Source organism: Doryrhamphus excisus, chromosome 22 (assembly GCF_030265055.1).
Source record: "Doryrhamphus excisus isolate RoL2022-K1 chromosome 22, RoL_Dexc_1.0, whole genome shotgun sequence".
In the NCBI taxonomy this organism is placed as follows: Eukaryota; Metazoa; Chordata; class Actinopteri; order Syngnathiformes; family Syngnathidae; genus Doryrhamphus; species Doryrhamphus excisus.
The window spans coordinates 5,866,430-5,883,168 of record NC_080487.1 but is presented as its reverse complement, the minus strand read 5'-3'; the positions used below and the strand labels follow the sequence as shown (position 1 = coordinate 5,883,168).

Here is a 16,739-nt window from a genome sequence, read left to right as displayed (position 1 = left end):
CAACCATTCACACTCACATTCATACCTATGGGCAATTTGGAGTCACCAATTAACCTAGCATGTTTTTGGAATGTGGGAGGAAACCGGAGTACCCGGAGAAAACCCACGCATGCACGGGGAGAACATGCAAACTCCACACAGAGATAGCCAACGGTGGAATTGAACCCGGGTCTCCTAGCTGTGAGGTCTGCGTGCTAACCACTTGACCGCCATGCAGCCCCTGAACTGTTCATATCCTTGTCAAATCAGCAGTGGCTCAAATACTTGAGTATTGAGTAAATACGACTGCAGAACAATACGTATGCGTATTTGAAATACAATTGAAATTTGGGAGACTTTTTTTGGCCTTGATTGAGTGACAACTCTCATTTATTCTCTCTCTGGTAATAAAATAGTCTTGTCAACAACAACGGCAGCAAATACACTTCCAATCTCCGCTCTCCGAGGGATGGCTGTGTCTTCCAGCACATGTGTGCTCCAGTCCTCGGGTCAAAAATACTGAAGGCAAACCAGCATCTTGTTGAATCGTCGTAGCCAAATGGAGAGCTAGCTAGCCACTCTTCCATGTGACTTAGTTATCATCAATGTGCAGAGGAAAGAAGTTTGGCTAGTGTTTTAAAATCATCCAAATAAGGCAACATACTGCGACTATTACATACGTTATCATCACTGTACTGTGTTGATCACTGTATGGATATCAACCATGCAATGTTGTGACAGGTTTTTTTTTCGATGGCTTTAGAGTCGAAATAGGTGTATTCCAATGCCAACATTGTTAGATAGCTGAAATAAACTCATTTTCACCTGTTATAATGCACAGAAAAGGTAAAGAAATATGTGTTCATGTTTCACCCAAGGATTGGAATGATGAGCGAAATCCCAAAAAAGTGCAGTTCACCTTTAAACTTTCAGTTGATGAACAGCCTGTTTAACTTTATTTATTTAATTTATTTATATTCAAGTAGCTCAAAAGTAATGTTTAGCCATTTTCTAAAGAAGGACTACCAGTAGTGTTTTTTTTTTTTTTGCTGCTGGACTGTATACAGTTCATTTATGAGTACTTTTTTGCAGAGTACAGCACATCATCCATAATAAGGTTCATTGATTGGGACTGCAAAGATTCACAGTGGAAACTATGGATGAGAAGCACATGGGTTGGCAATCATAGGTGAGCACGGGTATCATGCTAGTTCAAAGTTCAAGCCAATGTTGAAGCACAGATCAGTTAAAGGCAAAGGCTTCTCACCTCACAGCATACGTCATGCGGTCGGGTCTCAGGGCCCTCATTATGCACAGCTTCTGGAGCGAGGATTTGTTCTTCCACTCTTGTGGGAATTTCTCTTTTTCTGGATACTCTGACTCCACAAATTTCTTCCAGCGTTTGGCCGAACCCTCAATGTCGCGGTCCAGGTTCCTGAATTCATCCATGGAGCACAAGGACTGGTCGGTGAGGCAGGGAGTGTGAAGAAAAGCAAATAGTTTAGTTACTCATTTAGAACAAATAATATACTGTATCATAGGCTATACACAGTAGGAAATTCATGTTCAAATATGAAGAGTCCATATTGTTTGGTAGGGTTGTTTTTTTTAACAGACAGAGACGGGATGTAAAATACAAAATAAAGACACTTCATGGTAATGGTAATGGTTTAATTTCATTTGAACATACATCAGATTACAATTGAGTGCATCCCATAATCAGTTCACAGTTCCACATGTCCGAAAGGAGTAGGAAGAAGCAAAGCTTATTAAATCCTACCCCTCCATCTGGTACTTTTAGAATCAGTAACTGTTACATTTGTTCACTTCCTGCTTTCCATAATACAGTTTAAGATTTAGTTTTTTTTAAATAATTAGTTTAATTATTTTAATAATTTAGCAAACATCAACTGCTTGTATTGTTTCTTGAATTGGCTCATCGTTGTGCATTGTTTGAGGTCCTTACTCAATCCATTCCATAGTTTGATTCCACATACTGAAATGCTATGGCTTTTTAACGTAGTCCTAGCATAGAAGTGTTTCAAATGTACTTCTTCCCTGAGATCATATTTCTCCTGTCTTGTAGAGAAGCATTGGATGACATTTTTAGCTAATTGGTTATTTTTAGCCTTATGCATTATTTTAGCTGTTTGAAGGTGAACTATATCAGCAAGTTGAAGTATTTGTGATTTTAGAAATAAGGAGTTAGTATGTTCTCTGTAGGCGGCATTATGAATTATCCTTACTGACCTTTTTTGCAGTACATTTAGCAAGTGAAGATTGCTTTTATAGTTATTAGCCCATATTTCCACACAATAAGTAAGATATGGTAGAACCAGAGAGCAATAAAGAGTGTGGAGTGATTTCTGATTGAGAAGAAAATTTTGCTTTGTTCAATATTGAAATATTTCTGTCCACCTTATGTTGTATATTTGTAATATGAGATTTCCAGCTCATATTTTCATATTTTGATATGGGATTGATGTCGCTATCGACCGGTATTCAAGGTTGCAATATCGGTATTGCCGCAGAAGTGAAAAGGTTGCATCAAGACACTCCTAGCTAAAATGTGGCCTGTTGGGTTTAAATGAGAGCTGGATGAGGAAGAAAAGAGTAGCAGGCACAACAGCGTTGTCATCCTGTGTGTCTTTATCCAAGATACATACAACATGCCATGCATGTAACTTCTTACATGCAAACTCTGCACAGAGATGTTATGTGTAAGGTTGTCCAAATGCTCTATAGTGTACTTCTGTTGCAGAACATCATGGGTTTTCTTTCCAAACCAACAATGGCAGATAAAGTCTTGTTATTGGGGAGGCGACTGCCACAAGCAAACATACGTTCCAATGAAAAAGTTGACAAAGAGAGACGCAAACAGTGTGTACGGTATGTTGATTTTTAAATAACAAAAGTCCTCCCTCCAGGGACCATTAATGCAGTGGAGCAAGAAGTCAAGGAATTCACAGAGAGGCAGCATCAGTATGTTAATAAAAAAGTGGTAAATAGTTCCCAACACACATACTTGAAAACTCAGCACCGATTAGACGGTTCTCAGGGGATTCAGTGTCTGCTAACATCATCAATAACCCCAATCAGAGCATCAAGTTCAAGAGACAGAATTCCATTAGCAAGTGCTTAGGCATCCATGCTAGGCTGAGTGCAGTTGAGAAACGGCTGTTTCTAAACCCACAACATGGAGTTTAGCTTAAAGGGGCCCCTATCCTGCTCATTTCAGCAGCTTTTTAATGATACTGTATCCCGGTGGGGCACTATAGTAAGTTACTTTTAATGAAATTCTCCACAAATGAAGTTCCCCTGTTGGGAATTTATAAAGTATCGGAAACTCAAGGTTGTGCACAGGACAAATCTGCATTTCTGTTCATAGTCGGAATTCTTATTGACCACGCCTACTCTGTTATGACTGGTCAAGGCTTAAACGGTGGCTTCAACGGTGGCTTCAGGTTATATGCAAAGGCAAACTGTCAAGAAAATAGTATCTTATTTTGAAAATCACAAAACACACACTGATGTGACAATACATTTATTTGTCCTAATATTTCCACAAATGTAGAACAAATAGGACTATATGCGGTTTAAGCAGATTATTATTATTTATCTTCATTTCAAATGTGCCACTGGTCTTGAGAAGGATCCTTTGCTGCCATACAAGATGACTGGTTTAAAAACATTACGCCTGCCCTGAACAGTGCCTGCACTAATCAATCAATTAGATCAATTAGAGAATTTAAAACAGCGATCAAGATCTGGGTTTTAATCTACATTGGAGTTTGCATGTTCTCCTTGTGTGTGTTTTTTTATTTTTTTCTCCAGGCACTCTGGTTTCCTCCCATAAAAAAACATACTAGGTTAATTGTCCATAGTTATGAATGTGAGTGTGAATGGTTGTTTGTCTATATGTGCCCTGTGATTGGTTGCCGACCAGTCCAGGGTGTACCTCGCATCTCGCCTTAAGTGAGCTGGGATAGGTTGATCGAGTCTGTGATGGGATCATCCGTCATCTGGCAGCGGCTAAAGCCCCAGTCCCAAACAGCCGTACTTGCAAGTGTGGACAAAATTTGGGGATGAGTTCCCCCTCAGTACGGATTTGGGAGCAGTCAGACAGTAGGTAGCACTTTTGGTGCAGGAGGAACTTTGGTTGGACGCGCGTGACTCTGTGAGCACGGTCGTGTGGAGCGTTTGCAACCGGAGGGGCCCAGCAAAGGCAGACAAACCTGCTTTTCATTCAGTTAATAATGTAAGAAGACTAGAAATAATTGCACTGTGAAATACAAAAAGTGAGTTGTTGATACCGGCATTTTGTTCATGTTCTGGTAAAACAAGCATATATGTAGTCTTTGTTTGATCGGTTTTGGTATCGGAGGATTTCACTCATATCGCTACCCACAACGTTAGTGAAAAAAATGGTATAGAGGATGTATGGATGGACAACAGCGATCCACCGAGCAAGATGGACTGGTCCATCGCGATTGATGGGTTGGCGAATCCTGCTTTAGTGTACATATTGTAAGTTCTGGGATTGGTTGTAATGCCAATTAATGATTCCCATGGGAACAGACTTTTGGGATTGTCGGGATGACAAGAGGCTATATATTCCATACTCTTACAAAAAGAAACACTACATAATACTACAACACCATATGTGTCACATGCTAAGTCTTGATTTGAAATACACAGTCAATACTATTTTACTATTTTATGTGACTGTCAACCTGAAGGAGTATGCAACGCTCAGGTTAGACTTAGATATCCCCCAAAAGAGTTTGCAGTTTTCAGGACAGATATGTTAAAAAGAAGCAAATGACTGCAAATAGGGGGTGATAAAAATGACTGGAAACGACAATAACATTACAAAGGAAATTACATTCAGAGCCCAAGTGATATGAACAGTAGCATATGGATTTAAGCAACTAGAATAGTGACACACACACAAGCACATGAACATTCACACAACAGAGACGGAAATCACCTCTGTCACAATATGCAATTAAATTTGATGTGCCTAATCAACTTTTATCCATATACTGTATCTCCATAGTACCTTGATCCCTCCCCAGGAGTGGCTGGACAGGAAATCCACTGGCGATGTGACACCAGGTTGAACCGGGTATCTCAGAAGAAAATCCAGCTCTGCAGGGTTTATCTCTCTTTTCATCAATAAGATCTGCAGACATGACAAAGAAAAGTGTTATTTCTTCAACTTGATAACAACCAAACAGGATCTTAGGAGCATCCAATCGGTATCAATGAAAGCAGCCTTGTTTTACGACCTGGAAGGCAAGCTGGGCAATGTATGTGATCTTGTCACACTCAAAGAGGCCTCTGGTCGTATACTGGAAAACCGAAGAAGTGATGTTGTCAATTAATTTGGACACCCGCTGCTTCAGATCCATGTCAGGTTCAGCCTTCAGAACTGCCTTCTGGAAGACCACGCTAAAAGCCTGCAGATGCACAGGACAGTCAACATCAGCACAAAGTCCAAGATCAAGCATATCAAGCGGTCAGGGTTGGGTTAGAGAATTAGGGTCGGGGGGGTTAGCGGGTTAGGGAGTTAGGGTTGGGGTTGGGTTAGGGAGTTAGGGTTAGGGGGTTAGGGGGTTAGGGGGGTTAGAGTTGGGGGGTTAGAGAGTTAGGGTTGGGGGGTTAGAGAGTTAGGGTTGGGTTAGGGAGTTAGGGCTAGAGTGGGAGGGAGGTTAGGGTTGGGTTAGGGAGTTAGGGGGTTGGGGTTGGGGAGTTAGAGAGTTAGGGTTGGGTTAGGGAGTTAGGGCTAGAGTGGGAGGGAGGTTAGGGTTGGGTTAGGGAGTTAGGGGGTTGGGGTTGGGGAGTTAGAGAGTTAGGGTTGGGTTAGGGAGTAAGGGTGGGGGGGTTAGGGTTGGGGGTTAGAGGGTTAGGGTTGGGTTGGGGGGGTTAGAGGGTTGGGGTTGGGGAGTTAGGGTTGGGGAGTTAGGGTTGGGGGTTAGAGGGTTAGGGAGTTAGGGTTAGGGTGTGGGGGTTGGGGTTTAGGGTGGGGGTTAGGGTTGGGGGGTTAGAGAGTTAGGGTTGGATTAGGGAGTTAGGGTGGGGGGTTAGGTTTGGGGGGATAGAGGGTTAGGGTTGGGTTAGGGAGTTAGGGTTGGGGGGGTTAGAGGGTTGGGGTTGGGGAGTTAGGGTTGGGGGTTAGTGGGTTAGGGTTGGGGAGTTAGGGTTGGGGGTTAGAGGGTTAGGGAGTTAGGGTTAAGGTGTGGGGGTTCGGGGGTTAGGGTTAGGGTTGGGGGGTTAGAGAGTTAGGGTTGGGTTAGGGAGTTAGGGTTGGGGGGTTACAGGGTTGGGGAGTTGGGGTTAGCGGGTTAGGGTTGGGGAGTTCGGGCTGGGGGTTAGAGGGTTAGGGTTGGGGAGTTAGGGTTGGGGGTTAGAGGGTTAGGGTTGGGTTAGGGAGTTAGGGTTGGGGGGTTACAGGGTTGGGGAGTTGGGGTTAGTGGGTTAGGGTGGGGGGGGTTAGGGTTGGGGGTTAGAGGGTTGGGGGTTAGAGGGTTAGGGTTGGGGGTTAGAGGGTTAGGGCGTGGGGGGTCAACTTGCATATCACCAAATTCCATTCAAATAAAAAGCCATTGTTTTGAGACTTGGATGGACTTGAATTTGGATGTTTTCCCTTTTTAAGCACTGACACCGTTTCATAAATATCGATTTGGTACCAGGATCAATTATCAGTTGAAATGTAAAGGATGCCCATCCTGCTGCTTATTGGGAAAATAATTTGTTAGCACAACACTTGTTAGTATCTTACAGCCTCAGCAAATGAACATTTAACTCAGTGTAATAAAGCACACCACAATGTGTTTCATCCCATACAAGACGGCATCCAGATTGAAAGATTGAAAGCGTCCTTTCATTGGATAATGTTTGCGCTGAGCAAGTGCATCCACTGTACTGGTGAGTGTTGAGAGTTGAGGGTGATTACAATCCATATCTCAGACTGCCTCTCTTGAAGCTTGCCAGCTGACAATATGAAAGACGTTAAGCTTGACATAACCACATTAGGGAGTGACCAAAGAGCATAAACCACGGGAAACAAATGGAAGGAAGAGCGTAGGAACAGAGCAAGAGAAGAAGGATCTCACAGGGTGGCCCTTGAGGTTTGAGGGGTCAATATATGGCCTACCTTGAGAGAGAACTGGTACATGGGGTGTATTTTATTGAGGTCGTTCATTATGAAGTACAATAACGAAGACTGCACCGCTACTGGTCTGTAGTGCTCCCGAGCCTCATTGATTTTGGCTTCTGTGACCATAGCTTCTTTTACCTACAGCAAAACAAAATCACTCACATAAACAAAAACATCCGTCAACTCACAAATGCGCACGATAAGGTCTTTGATTTATGTGACAAAGTACATTTCAAAATTTAAATGCATAAAAGTATTCAACATTCTACAGTAAATAACAAAATGCACCCATTTATTTATTGTTATCTGTTATTTTTGTACAGAGATTTGTGAATGAACGAAAGCCTTATTGCAGGGGTCTCAAACATGCGGCCCGCGGGCCATGTGTGGCCTGCAGGACACTAGTTTGAGGTATCATGTACCCAGAAAAAATTATTACGTTTGATTAATGTTCATGTTAAAGGTGAAATAACTGTTAATAGTTAGCCTCCCTATCCGTGTGGAAGTGGTAAGTTTTTGGCTATTTAAGTTTAAAGGAAATAGCTTGAAGGCTACCGTTTAGGTCGCTAGCTCTCTAGTTTGCGAGTCAGCATGTGTCTCAAGACCCTGCAGTTGCGCAATATGTTGTAAATAAAAAAGAGTATAAATGTGACTATAGTCGTGTTTTGTCATGTCTACAGGGCTCTAATAATGCTTTGTTAATTTTAATTTAAAAAAAAATAATGTCTACCCACCAACTATATGTGGTTTCTTAAGTTTTAATTATTTGCCGTTTTATTATTATTATATTTATATATTTATTACTGATTGATTGATTTTCTTTTTTCTTGATTTGTTTATTTATTGTTCATCTTAGTTTGTGTAGAAAAACAAAAAGTAAGATATTTGAGAACAGTGGAATGTTTTATCAGAGCTTTTCTCGTAGAAAATTGGAACCAAAGCAAAGTTTTTTAAAATTTTTTGCTTTTAATAAATGCGTTTTTTTGGTTTGTTTTGGAAAACCTGATGCGGCCCAGTCTCACCCAGACCTGAGCTCCAGTGGCCCCCAAGTAAATTGAGTTTGAGACCCCTGTCTTAGAATCTCCTTAAGATCCAACAATTTTTCTACTGGTCTTAATAGTTGGATGATGAGTGTACCTGAGTCACAGCAAAAATACCTACTGTGTATTTGGATGAATAATATCATGACAATGCATACCAAACCCTGCAAAGATACACAAAGAAAGACAAAAAATGGAACCTTTTCTTCAATGTCGGCAGCGGTGTGTTTGGTCGTCTCCAAGTTTTGCACTAGCTCCGTGTCACCCAGGAAGTTCCCTGAAGCTGAGGACAAGCGAGAGAGCAGATTGTCCTCCAGTGTCTTCAGATTGATCGTGAAGCCATTTTGCTGCTTTGTGAGGTTGGACTAAAATAAATGGAAAGGTAAAAAAAAAATGTTAATTTAGCGATTCCTCCTGAAACCATCATGCATGTTGTAGAGGTTTGTTTTTTTTTGTCCACTTCATGATTATCGGAGGTGATCGCAGATGCTGCAAGGTTCCAGTCAATATTACACATGAATACTGAAAGGCATGTCAAAGGCAGAGCGAATCAATATCCTATTCATCACTAGCCAGCTGTCAGACGGGAACACTCTAGGCCAGATTAGCTAGCTTTCAGATGGGTGTTGACATCAAACGTTGCCATCTTCTGTAACCTAGCCTAACCCTCAGTGAACCACACACACACACATGCACACAATCCAGTACATCTGTCAAACACACATTATGTTATTCACTTCAAATGCATCTGGAATATACACAGCACTGTCGTAATTAATTTTATTCAACATCCTCCCACTTTAGAAGAAACCTCCAACCTCAACTTTTTTTTTTTCCACAATTTCTTCAAGCAAAAGGATTTAAAGTCAGTTCAGCTTGAACTTTTCAAAGGTAGGTGTTTCTTTGGTGGAGAACAAAGTTAATAGAGAGGGGCAACTCCCTTCATTGCTTTATCCTTCTGAGCCCTTCATTATCATCTGTTGCAGCTTCGGCCTGATAATGACTGTTATTGAAGTTTTACTTAATGAGGGGTCCTTACAAACATACTATTACATACTAGTACTTATTAGAAAGGCAGACTACTTGGCCCGGTGTGCAAGTTTAGTTCAAAACAAAGAAGTATCGACTAACATTTGTGCTGCAAATTCCACAAAACACAGGCGCACCGATGATCGACCGGCCGATCCTTTTCAACTTGTAGGTGGGTCCAGACCAGGGGTGGGCAAACTTTTTGACTCACGGGCCGCATTGATATGACAAAATTTACGGGGGGAGGGGGGGGGGGGGCAGACTATATATTTTACACGTAACAGTCCATCTGGTATTATTGTATCTGTAAAATTGTCATGCAATCTGCTATTATTATTTATTATTTTATATTTATATTTAAATATTTTAAAAATAATAAAATATTATAATAATTACAATAAAATTAAAATAATAATTATTATATTATTATTATGTAAAATATGCAAATATAACAATAATATTATATATAATTAATATAATAATTAGCATTAATATAATAATTATAATAACCATAATAGTTCTAATAATAATTATAATAATCTAATAATAATAATAATTATTATTATTATTATTATGTGCTTGTGTCCCTTTTTTCAGGGGCACTTTGTAAACAACAGACCATGTCAAAAAAACGAAATTGATAAAACCATCAAAAGGTTGGCTCAGGCCATGATGCCAGGTTGTATGTTGAGTTTAAATGAAATACTTTGGAAAGATTGGGCGGGCCGTATTCAAACACTTGGCGGGCCGGATGTGGCCTCCGGGCCGTAGTTTGCCCACGCCTGGTCCAGACAGTGAGTCTCAATGAGAGACCTCCATGTTTGAGATGTCTGAAGATTTTGACATCATTTTGCATTCATTTTCCTGTATCGCATATATTGATTGCAGAGTTATCAGTGAAATATTTATTATTATTTAGTGTAATTTTTAGATTTCATTTTAAGTTATTCGTTATTTGTATGCATGCAGTAATATCGTGGAGAGATCTTCCGTAATAAAATGCTCCGATAAAGCGGCCACCAATCAATATTGGTTGTTTGCCTTGGAAAAGCATGTGATTGGCATACGCCGATAAATGCCTTTCAAAGCAACCTGTGGTGATTCTTCTGTGCAGTGTCGTGTCTGAGAGAAGCGTCCCCCAACCCACTTTGCTCCACAGTTGACAGAGTCTGGTGAGTTTCTGAGACTGACGGTGACAGCTAATGCACATTCCCAAGGACTCGACTTGCTTGACTTGAGCCCTTAGGCTCCACTTGGGTGCATAAACCTACAAGGTCTTGTCGAGTTCTTTGCCACAGGTCTGCATTGTTGACTTTGTCTTTCAACCAGATGTTTACAATATCCTTCTCAGCAGGTTAAACACCAATTAATTCTGCTTGTAATGTCGGCGTCCGTCCCTCTTGTTGGCATGCAGAACACTGCCTAGGTAGCTAAGAGCGTCTGCTTCCTTTTTGACCACTTAAGGTCAAACCTCTTATGCAATTTCAAGCATGGATCATAAGGCCTCTTGTGCATCCTGTCAAGGTAGGCATGACCACCCCATGTTTTGGAGGTCAGTAAAACTGGTTGCAAAGGGTACATTTCCTGTGTCATTAAGAACATTCATTCATTTTCTACCGCTTATCCCCACGAGGGTCGCGGGGGGTGCTGGAGCCTATCCCAGCTGTCTTCGGGCACACGGGCGGGGTACACCTTGGACTGGTCGCCAGCCAATCACAGGGCACATATAGACAAACAACCATTCACACTCACATTCATACCTATGGACAATTTGGAGTGGTTTTCTCCGGAGTACCCGAGTAACCCACGCATGCACGGGGAGAACATGCAAACTGGTGGAATTGAACCCTGGTCTCCTAGCTGTGAGGTCTGCGCGCTAACCACTAGACCGCCGTGGTTTTAGCAAGGTTTTAGCAAGTCAACTCGGGCTGGTTGATTTGTTCAGGCTTGCAATGTCGAACATCATACGATCATCTGCAGTCAAATTATCACTTCAATGGTCAATTGAAGTCAACCAGCATGTGTGCTTTACATGCATAGGTTTGCATGTCTACTTGGTCAAAGTCTGGTCAAAGTACGACCATTCTAGTGACCAGATTCTATATACGTATATATTCTATATTTCTACACAGGCTGAATGTAAATTAAACAATGCTATTGTGTCATTACTGATAAAACTGCAATCCACCAGCAAACACAGCAAGTCAGTAGCTCCGAATAAGGAACAAGTTTGGTTAGCCAGCCTGTTCTGTCATGGGTAGGTGAAGCTGTGCCGTTATGTTTCCTCTCCGTGGCATACAATAATGCTCCCATGACGAATACATACTTATCTTGAACTGCACCTGGGGAGCTTAGTTGAGCGGACCACGCTGCTTAATTGCGGTCTTTATGACAGCATTTCCTGCTGTGGTGATGAAAGTTAGTTTGCATCACTGTTGAAACTAATTGAGCATGTACCTTGATAGAGCTTTTGAATTTTAAGCTATTACTTTTGCAGGTAAAAAGTCCTCCTGTGACAAAATAGTATGTGATACGTGGCCTTTTACCAGACAGACCTGACCATTGTGGATAAAATTGCTTTGAATGGAGGACATTTAACTAGGAGATACGAACTGTGACCTTCTCCTCGCCTGCACTCATGTGCTCTTTGGGAGAAAACGTAACTCACTCCAAAAATATTCCCCCAAAAGCTCAAATTCTGTATTTAGCCATTAGCTTTTCTCTGGCATTTGTAATTACCACCCCCTGCTAGGCCAAAAATAAACAATTAACCAGTCAACTTAACACGCTCTTGAGGAGATTTTGTGGGCAATCTATCATATTTTATGCAAATTAGAGAGCAATTCTGTGAAGGTCATTTGCAAAGTAGCATTTTTACTCTGATGAGGTAAGAATTCCGCTGGAGCAAGCACATGTGCAGGGAAGTATTTGTGGTAAAACCAAGTAGAGTGATCCCGCAGTGCGCTCTCCAAAAAGCCAACTTGACATTTTAAGCTCCTGAGCCCATCTTTGGCAGGGTTAAATGAGAGACCTTTCGTCTCGGTGGCAACGCAATCCTCATTAAAGGTATAATGGTGCCAAGTCACTCAAACAGGGATACAAACAGGTACAACCACTGAGCCACTGTATTTGGCTATCAGATTATTTTTTTATCAGTCCATGTTGTATACTGACAACGACTCTTCTACTATCTGCAGACTGGCTTTTCATAAAGGTTACCCCGAGCTGCCACGACTCTACTTTCCATGTTAATTAAAATGATAAGTGAAGCTCTTCATCTACCGACTCCTCCCCCTCCCCCGCCTCCCACTCTCGGTGAAATGCTAATTAAACAAGCTTCGTGAAATCTGACTTCATGAAGCTTTCGTTTGCAAATGCTGATATACGTATCTATAGATGAAACTCTATTGAGGTTCAAATACAGAGCGCTCAAATTAATACACTGAAAGCATGCTCACAAATAATGCATTTCAACGGTCGCACAAGCAGAGTCTCTTCCATTCAAAGACGTGCTATGAAGTGTACGTAAAACAGTAAAAAAAAAAAACTAAAAAAAAATACGGAAGTAGCGGCAGGAAAGACACTTCTAATAGTGGAGAAGGCAGCAGTGCTGTCCAAGATCCCGCTGTAAATGATAATAATGATGATGGCTGGGTTTGCTTGAGAGATGAGAAAGAGTATGGCAAGTGGATCAGACCTTTTGACAAGCCTGTGGGTGTGTTCCTATGCAAAGTGAAGTTTGATGAGTTTGGAGTGCCACATATACAACAGTGAGTGAGCCCACCAGCAAATTTTGGAGCTTTACCAATGTTCTGGGCCACAGGAGGTGACATCCCAGAGGAATACTCGCTCTGTGGTACCTCAGAAGACGAATTAGAGATTCTCATCTGTCGCCTAAAAGATGACGTACGGTGCGTGTAGCACAGGTGAGGGGGGAAGCGGGAATGTAAAAAAAAAAAACACGGAAGTAGCGGCAGGAAAGACATTTCTAATAGTGGAGAAGGCAGCAGTGCTGTCCAAAATCCCACTGTAAATGATAATAATGATGATGGCTGGGTTTGCTTGAGAGATGAGAAAGAGTATGTCAAGTGGATCAGACATTTTGACAAGCCTGTGGGTATCGTGGAAACAGGGATCTGACCATTTCTGAACCCGGTGAGTCATAATGTGCACAATGAAGTGTACGTAAAACAGTATCTGTGCCTTCAAGATTGCGACAAGCAACACGGCCATAGAGACAAATATGATGCCTGATGTCGTTACACCAGGAGATGGCGGACATCTGTAATATGAGCAACACTAGTGGGTGTGTTCTTATGCAAAGTGAAGTTTGATGAGTTTGGAGTGCCACGTATACGACAGTGAGTCCGCCCACCAGCAAATTTTGGAGCTTTACCAATATTCTGGGTCCCAGAGGAATACTTGCTCTGTGACAGTTCAGAAGACGATTCTCATCTGTCGCCTAAAAGATGACGTACGGTGCGTGTAAGCACAGGTGAGGGGGGTAGCGGGAATCTAAAAAAAAAAACATGGAAGCATAATAGCGGAGAAGGCAGCAGCGCTGTCCAAAATCCCGCTGTAAATGATAATAATGATGATGGCTGGGTTTGCTTGAGAGTTGAGAATGAGTATGGCAAGTGGATCAGGCATTTTGACGAGCCTGTGGGTATCGTGGAAACAGGGATCTGACCATTTCTCATAATATGTAAATGAGATGAGTGAACTTACACCTTGTGTCATACTGATGTTTTGTCTCATTTACAGTATCCCTTTATATCTAATCACGTGTGACATCAGCTAGCTCCGGTTGACCGTTACCTGAGCACTAACAGAAGATCAGCAGTGTAGAGAATGGCTGACAGCAGCTCCTGTGTGAGTGTTCTCTGCTTGTTAATAAAGCAATAGAAGTGCATCATGTGTCTCTCCTTAATCATTAACGGCGACAGTAGAATAGGATTCTACGTGTGATCCCTCGGCACCAGAAACATTACATTGATGAGACAGCAGCCACCAGGACGCAGGCTGTCAGTATATACAATATATACACGTTCATACTATGCACGCACATACGCATTACCCGGTCTCAGAGAAACCATCCGCAATTAGCAGTCATGGATGAGCAAGAAGAGGGCAGGATACTGTACCTCAGAATACTAGTGCTTACTTAACAATGCAGTACTTAACGATGACGGACAAGACGAGACTTCGCTTGTGTGTTAAAACATCTTTCAGATATTGGTCTAATTGCTGCGCCACCAGCCAATCCCTGTCAAAGACGATGGACATGAAAAGGGCACATTTGTTGGACGTGACAAGCGTGAGGCATCATTAGGTGAAGGAGCTTTGATCAAGTGGATTTTCACTTCATCACTTGTGTTTCAATCCACGGATGATGCTGTGGACACCGTCAATGTGTGCTGCTCATTAATTCTCCAAAATCCTCCAAAGCTGTGAGTCTCAAATGCCCCCCCCCCTCCGGGGGTCGCACTATGGACACCTCTTCTATACTAGCATGTCTACAACATAGAGCAGGATTTCTAATGAAAAATGAGGTAAATGTACCGACTATCTATCCTAAACTGTGAAAACACATCAGTTTTAAGTCATAATTAAAACTTCAAGCAGTGATGAGCGGGCTCGAGCACCTTGACGCGCTCGGGGGTACGTGCGAGTCAGGGGTACGGCGCGGACACGTCGTACAAAAAACGTGGAGATCAAATAAGTCCTAAGTGAGTTACGGGACTTACAATTTTCTACCAGGATGGGGGCGACACCGGTGACAAGGCGGGTATGCGGTCACGTCCAGTCTGACGCCCCAAACCTCCATAAAAAAAAAATTAGCGACGATCGGACTGTGCGGAAGGTACTTGTGGCGCCTACTTCTGGCCCGAAAATTGCCAACGCCATCAAAAATGGCCGACTTCCTGTTGGTTTTGCAATATGGGTTCTTGAGACTTTTTGGTGCGTCCTGTCATGATAGACGTCTCCACCAAGTTTCGTGACGATCGGTGAAACTGGTGGCGGGGGCTAAATTTTTTAAAATTTCAAGGTGGCGCTAGACAGTCAATTTTGGAACATTATATTTGAATCCCATAAAATATCAAATTTTTCGCTTGCCAATTTTAGTGAGTTTTCGGGCATGTTAAGGACCGCAAAATCACGATCATTTTGGGAGAATAATAATAATAATAATAACAAACATTACGATTACAATAGGGCTTTCGCACTGTCAGTGCTCGAGCCCTAATTAGCACAATCCGCACTGTGTGTTCATCAAAGGCGCCATCTGAACGTTTAGCAAGCAAAAAGAGTTGGGACCTGCAGCCTCTTGTGATGTTGAAAGGCGTAGAGTTTTCTTTGTTGATGCATGGGCTTAAAGATGACTAATAATGAACATCAGCGTTCCGCCTGGTTCAGAGAGGACCCAGGAGCCCTTCACCAACTGTTTCCTTTCATTGCATGATTACAGACAATACGCTGGGAAAGAAAGTCAAAAGATGGCACAGATGAACACTTTTTGTTGTGTGATGGCCGCTGATGACTACAATCAATAAAACTTCAACATCTAAACGTACTTTTTACTTTTTGACTGTGGAAGTCCGCATAAACTCCACTTTCACTTCACTTCTCTTCACTGGCTTTCTCACCTTCAGCTCCTCCAGATCAGGTCTTTCCATGCTAACCACAGTGGCCAGAAGCTGGTCCTCCAGGCCGTCTCTGGTGACAGTGAAATCTATCAACGTGCACTGGGCTTGCAGCTCCGGCTGGTAATGAGGATTGGCGAGCTTGGTGTGCAGAATGAGGCGGAAAGTGTGGTTGTACTCGCACTCCTTGTCACCAATCTTTATATACCTGTTTCAAGAAGTGAGGAATTGACGTCAGTTACATGAAAGACATTTCAGCGACTATGAATAGACAAGTGTCCTTGACATTTATTACAGGATTTTTGGGCTTAAAATGCCTAAGTAGTTGTAACCACAGCAAAGGTGAAACTACGCTTCTACTGTTTGGAATAGATGCAAGGTTTGGAGCTGGTTTGAAAGCTAATAAGGTGATTTTTATTCTCCCCATCAGTCAGAATCAGTCTAAAGCCAAGGACGCAACTGTACAGCATTTTTTGGCCGTGCGATTTTTGGAGTATTGATTTTTGGAGTGGTGAACCTGAAAGAGTAATGGTAATGGTAATGGTTTTATTTCATTTGAACATGCATCAGATTACAATTGAGTGCATCCCATAATCAGTTCACAGTTCCACATGTCCAAAAGGAGTAGGAAGAAGCAAATCTTATTAAATCCTACCCCTCCATCTGGTACTTTTACAATCAGTAACTGTAACATTTGTTCACTTCCTGCTTTCTATAATACAGTTTAAGGTATTTTTTTTTTATAATGCACCTCGTACCGAAGTGCGAGGTGATATGACCATACAATGACATAAAATTAACTATATCAGCAAGTTGAAGTATTTGTGATTTTAGAAATAAGGAGTTATGTTCTCTGTAGGCGGCATTATGAATTATCCTTACTGA

At 41.9% G+C, this 16,739-nt stretch overlaps 1 protein-coding gene across 1 annotated transcript in view; it reads right to left on the bottom strand.

Annotated features, from left to right (window-relative positions):
- The window catches only part of dnah9 (dynein, axonemal, heavy chain 9), a 176,516-nt gene that overhangs the window by 32,519 nt on the left and 127,258 nt on the right, over nt 1–16,739 (bottom strand). Inside the window, exons 62-67 of the mRNA XM_058060982.1 lie at nt 15,858–16,062; nt 8,382–8,546; nt 7,139–7,279; nt 5,271–5,441; nt 5,042–5,164; nt 1,247–1,440 (exon numbers count right to left, since the gene is read on the bottom strand). Coding sequence (XP_057916965.1) covers nt 1,247–1,440; nt 5,042–5,164; nt 5,271–5,441; nt 7,139–7,279; nt 8,382–8,546; nt 15,858–16,062 — 999 coding nt within the window. The remainder of the gene's footprint in view (nt 1–1,246; nt 1,441–5,041; nt 5,165–5,270; nt 5,442–7,138; nt 7,280–8,381; nt 8,547–15,857; nt 16,063–16,739) is intronic.